Genomic DNA, 5,646 nt, shown 5'->3' with positions numbered 1-5,646 from the left:
AAAAAAAAAAAAAAAAAAAAGATAAAAGGGCTGAGGATGTGGCTCAGTGGTAAAGCTGAGCCATCCCCAATACCACACACGCACACACACACACACGCACGAAGTATGTGGGAGAATGCACGCAGGTTATGTGCAAATACCCCTCTTATATAAGGGCTTTGGGCATCCAAGGACATCGGCATCTGTAGGGAGTGGAGGAGGTCCTGGAATCGATTTCCCCCTTGGACCCCAAGGGACAATTACATTTGTTAGCAGTGTGACCTCAGACAAGTGACTGCCTTTTGGAGGCCACTAGGCCCTGTTTGTCAGATTATTATGCAGACTAAATGAACCGAGGCATCTCAGCGCACTTACCCCAGGGCCTGGGACATAGTCATGGCCTACACACAGTAGGTCAACCCTACCTGAAGTGGCCTTCATCAACCCCTGTACCATGACCTTGCTGATTTCCTCCTGTCGTTTTTTGTTTGTTTGTTTGTTTTTGTTTTTTTCTGACTTTCTTTTTATGCAGACATGGAACACAAGCCCCATGAGACTTGGGGTGGAGTCTCTGTGGCTGGATTTCCTCTCCCAAGCACGGAGCCCAGCACTTGTTCACAAGATGGATGGGACAGAGAGTGGACGGGGAAAATGTTGTCTTGGATAATTAAATGGAAACATGGTTAGTCAATATATTTTCTTTTATTGCATCTGTGGTCCCAAATGACTGCGCCTGAATTCCTTTTGCGATCCTTCATGCCACCAACAATTCCTCTTGCCTCCTGTCTGACGCCTGTCTGCTGGGAACCCAGCCCCACAGACACGTAAATTATGGGTCCCTGCAGACCCTCCTAAACCTGGGTCAGTTCTTGCTGCGGTTAATAGACTGGAAAGTCAGCCTTGCCCCCTCCCACTTGTTGAGCATTCTAGGTGTCTGGTGGAGGCAAAGGGGCTGCATTGAGTGGGGACTGAGAACACTGGGGACTTAGAGAACCTGTGAATAGCTTCCTTTTCCCTGCAGCTGGGTTACCCTGAACACTGCTTGCTCCCCATAGCACCACCAGGTGGATGTCATGGGTCAGTATGACTTTTGGAAGTATCTGTGTCTCCAGTACCTCCCATCTCCTCCCAGGGATCTGGGGGTAATCATGGAATGAGCAGGGATGACAGGGCATCAGGAGGGCCTTTACCCTAACAGGATGCCCTGAACTGAAGTCTTGTTATTTGTCTCTGCAAGAAGTGGGTCAACCCCCTTGATCCTCATCAACTCACAACTTCTTGGGCCTCAGTGGGAAAGGGTGACCTGATGGAGGGGCTTTCATGCTTCCAGAACAAAGGAGGCCCCCATGATCAGTCAGACACAAGCCCTGGCTGGCCATCCCATCTGATACCCAAGGTCCAGGGACACACAGTCCTCCTCGCATTTCCTCTGAGCCAGCCAGATGCTCCCTTCTTCTGTGGTCTCTGGGGGGATGCAGGCACTAAGCCACTTGTTGGGAAGGTTTTCCTGACCTGACATGAAATGAGCCTGTCCTGGGCCCTGTGCCTTTGATGCACTTTGTCACTCTTCACAAAGCCCCAGACTTGTGCAGGTGGACACGGCCAGGCCACCCTCCAGGAACCAGTCCCAGCACTCCTCAGCACAAAGGGGTCAGTTCCAAGTCCTGGGGCTGGTTTTCAAAGGTCGAGAGGGCCAGGACCGCTCTCATTCATCTAGGGAACAAAATGATTTCTGACTTGGGTTAAAAATGGGAAGAGGCCTCCTCAGCAATCTGAGCAGAATGGACTTCTGACAGGGGTCCTTAGGTGATTTTCATGTCAGCCTCTGTCTCTGTGATGGAGGACTTGGGGGCTTCTTCCTTTCCTTCAGGACCACGGCCTCTCAGGTAGTCCTTCCAGCGGGCCAGGCTATGATGGGCGGAAGAGCGGATCTCCCGACTCCGCAGGGCGTAGATGACAGGGTCGACCATGGAGTTGACGAGGCACAGCAAGGAGCAGAAGGCAAAGACCTTCTTGACCTGGTCACTCAGTGGGGCGACCAGGCTGTGGGCTAGGAGGGCCAGAACCGGGAACCAGCATATGACCAACACAGCCAGCAGCAGCCCCAGGGTCTTGGCCAACCTCACATCCAGCCTCATGCGGATCATCCCTGGCAGCTGTCTGTCCTGGTGCTCGGCCAAGTTGACTGCATGCTGATAGGCCTTCCAGAGGACGTGCCCGTAGGTGTAGATAATGCCAGAGAAGAGAATGGCAACCAGCAGGAGCCAGCCCAGGAGATAGTTGTCGGGGACCAACGGGATAAGCTGAGAGCAGGGACTGGGACAGCAGGTCCACCCCATGAGAGGCAGGTAGGAGACCAACGCTGACAAGACCCACATGATGCCCAGGGTTGCCAGGGCCCTCCCACGGGTGAGTAGAGCTTTGTATGTAGGTGGGTAGCGCAGACAGAGGTAGCGGTCAATGGCGGTCAGCAGCAGGCTGCCCACCGAGGCAGTGAAGGTCAGGGTCACACTACCGATCTTCAGCAGGAAGATGGCCTTGGAATCCACGCTGTGGAAGACGTGGAAATTGATAAAGTTGCAGGCGAAGATCACACTGGCCAGGAAGTCAGCTATAGCCAAGCTGCCAATGAACAGGTATGAGGGCTTCCTGCGGAGTCGGCGGGAGGACAGAATCAGATAAAGCACCGTCAGGTTCTCCAGGGCACTTAGCAGACTCAGCAGGGTGCACAGCACGGCAATGGCCACCTGCTGAGGACGGCTGAGGACCATGTAATCCTTCATGGGGTTGAAATTCAAGTCATTCTTTGAGCCATTGACTGCCTCTGTCTCCAGGCAGAACTCCATGGGTGGGGGCCCTTCCGCGTCCACTGGCTGGTCCAGAGGGCTCGGCTGCAGGACAAGGAAAAGAGAGAAATTTTCAGTCAATGCAATCATCCGACTGACTCCAGTCCAATTTTGACCTGTGCGGATGCAACCCCTGTTGAAAAATCAGCTTCCACTGTGGCTGTATATGTTGCCCTTTGTCCATTCAAATGGACAGCCAGCCAGGACCACGGGAAGGCGACAGGCAGAAAACCCTCATCTGAACACTTCCTTTTGAAAGCAAGGGGAATCCCCCGGAGGCAACAACCAAGAGGAAAGCAAAACCCCAAAGAAATGGAATCTGGAGATGATGTAAGGGGGTTTCCATTGTGTGTGTGTGTGTGTGCGCGCGCGCGCGCGCGCTCACACACACCCCCACACCCCCACACCAGTTTTGGTAAAGTGCTGAAGTTTTAACAACAGTTTGGGGAAGGGAAATAAGACTATTTTTACCCCAAGTGGTGGGAAGATAAGCTATAGAAGATAAAATATTTTATCTTTATAAAATATAGAAATTCAATTAAGCTGGTTGTGGTGACACACATCTATAATCCCAGCTACTTGGGAGGCTGAGGCAGGGATATTGCAAATTTGAGGCCAGCCTCAGCAATTTAGTGAGACCATGTCTCAAAATAAAAAATAATAAGGACTGGAGCTGGGGTTGTGGCTCAGCAGTAGAGCGCTCGCTTATCACGTGCGGGGCCCTGGGTTTGATCCTCATCACCACATAAAAATAAATAAATAAAATAAAAGTATTGTGTCCAACTACAACTAAAATATTTTTTTTTAAATGATAAGGACTAGGGATTGAGCTGAGTGATAAGGCACCACTGGATTCAATCCCTAGTACACAAAAACATTCAGTTAAATTTGAATGTTAGATAATGAATCTTTTTTAATAGAAAAGTTTGTGATATTGAAGAAAAAACTCGGGACGTAAATATTGTCTGAGACACAAAAGATATAATTAGAAAGCAAGCTAAACATTTTTATAGAGAGATATGCTTACGCAGCTTGCACAAAATTACTACATAAAAAGGCCTGTGGAATTTGGGCTCGACATGTAAAATTTCACAATGTGTGAAAGCAACAGCAAGCGTTAGCAGGAATGTCAGATAACAGAATTACCCTCCCAAGAGCTTTGTAAAGTATAATTACTAGGTAAAACTTACAAAAATGTGTTTGGGATAATTAGCAATAATTGAAAACATGAGCACAGAATAAGAGATTGTTTGGGTAGACATTTTTAAAAATTATTTTTTCATTTATCTATTTATTTTTTAGTTGTAGTTGAACACAATACCTTTATTTCTTTTTTTTTTTTAATATTTATTTATTTATTTATTAGTTTTCTGCGGACACAACATCTTTGTATGTATGTGGTGCTGAGGATCGAACCCGGGCCGCACGCATGCCAGGCGAGCGCGCTACCGCTTGAGCCACATCCCCAGCCCACAATACCTTTATTTCACTTATTTACTTTTATGTGGTGCTGAGGATCGAACCCAGTGCCTCACACATGCCAGGTGAGCACGTTACCACTTGAGCCACATCCCAGCCCCCATTTTATTTATTTATTATGGTACTGTGGATTGAATCCAGGACCTCACACATGCTAGGCTACATCCTCAACCCCTCTTTATTTTTCATTCTGGGACAGGGACTCATCACATTGCCCAGGCTGGCTCTGAACTTGTGATCCTCGGCCTCCTGAGTAGTTGAAATTACAGGGGTGCACCCCGCCCAGCCTATTTTTTTGAGATGAGGCCTTGCTCAGTTGTCTTCCTGGCCTTGAATTTCTGAGCTCTAGCTCCTCCTGCCTCAGCCTCCCAGAGGCAAGACTATAGTTGCATGTCACTGTGCCTGCTGTGGGTGGATTTGAAAAAGAATGAAATAAAATTTCTGGAAGTGAGGGCTAGCCATGTAGCTCAGTGATGGAGTGCCTGCCTAGCATGAGCCGGGCCTGGGGGAAGATCCCCAGCATGGCAGGGTGGGGCTGGGAATCAGGCATCATCCCTTCCCAGGGGAGTGCGGCAGCTTCCCACCCGGGCTCCCTGCTTTCCTCCAGGCCCATTTCTGGTTTGATTTTCAATACATCAACCTGAGCGATCCTTTTAAACATGTCAGATCATGTTGCTCCTCTGCCCCAAACGCTACTGAGTTCCCCATGTCATTCACAGTAAAAGTCTTAGTCCTGACAGTGACCTGATAGGACTTATGTGCTCTGGTCCTTACCTCTCTGACTTCCTTAACCATATTTGTCTTGGTCACTCAGCTTGAGCCTTGTTGGCTGCTGCTTTGCTTCCTTCCTTCCTTCCTTCCTTCCTTCCTTCCTTTCATCCTTCCTTTCTTTCTTTTTGGCAATACTAGGAATTGAACCCAGGGGTGCTCTATCACTGAGCTACATTCCTAGCCTATTATTATTATTAACATTATTATTAATTATTTTTAATTTTGAGACAGTTGTTGCTCAGGCTGGCCTTGAACTTCCAGGGGGTGAGCCCAGGGCCTTGTACATGCCAGGCACTTGTTCTACCACTGAGCGATATCCCCAGCCCTGTATCTTTTTTTGTGTAGTTACTGGAAAAATCCAAGTGACATGGGACTCCTGTCGTATCGTCATGGGCAGTGTGCCTGCTGCCTGCAGCCAGCCAGGTAGAGGTTTTCTTCCGCACCTCAGCCCGGCTCCAGGAGCTGACTCCAGTTCCCCAGGAGATTTGCTTTCTGGCCTCCAGATCTTTGCCCCAAGATTCTTCTCCTGGCTCACCTTCCTCCTCCTCCTCCTCCTCCTCCTCCTCCTCCT

At 49.1% G+C, this 5,646-nt stretch overlaps 1 protein-coding gene across 3 annotated transcripts in view; it reads right to left on the bottom strand.

Annotated features, from left to right (window-relative positions):
• Positions 1-662: 662 nt before the first annotated feature.
• The window catches only part of Cnr2 (cannabinoid receptor 2), a 20,647-nt gene continuing 15,663 nt past the window's right edge, over positions 663-5,646 (bottom strand). For all 3 annotated transcript variants that reach the window (XM_048816089.1, XM_048816090.1, XM_015484873.2), the window contains one exon: positions 663-2,870. In XM_048816089.1, the coding sequence (XP_048672046.1) occupies positions 1,782-2,825 (1,044 nt within the window). In that variant the 5' untranslated portion in view covers positions 2,826-2,870 and the 3' untranslated portion in view covers positions 663-1,781. The remainder of the gene's footprint in view (positions 2,871-5,646) is intronic.

Source organism: Marmota marmota, unplaced genomic scaffold (genome assembly GCF_001458135.2).
Source record: "Marmota marmota marmota unplaced genomic scaffold, marMar, whole genome shotgun sequence".
In the NCBI taxonomy this organism is placed as follows: domain Eukaryota; kingdom Metazoa; phylum Chordata; class Mammalia; order Rodentia; family Sciuridae; genus Marmota; species Marmota marmota.
The sequence above is the reverse complement of the archived record's forward strand: the minus strand, read 5'-3'. Positions and strand labels throughout refer to the sequence as shown.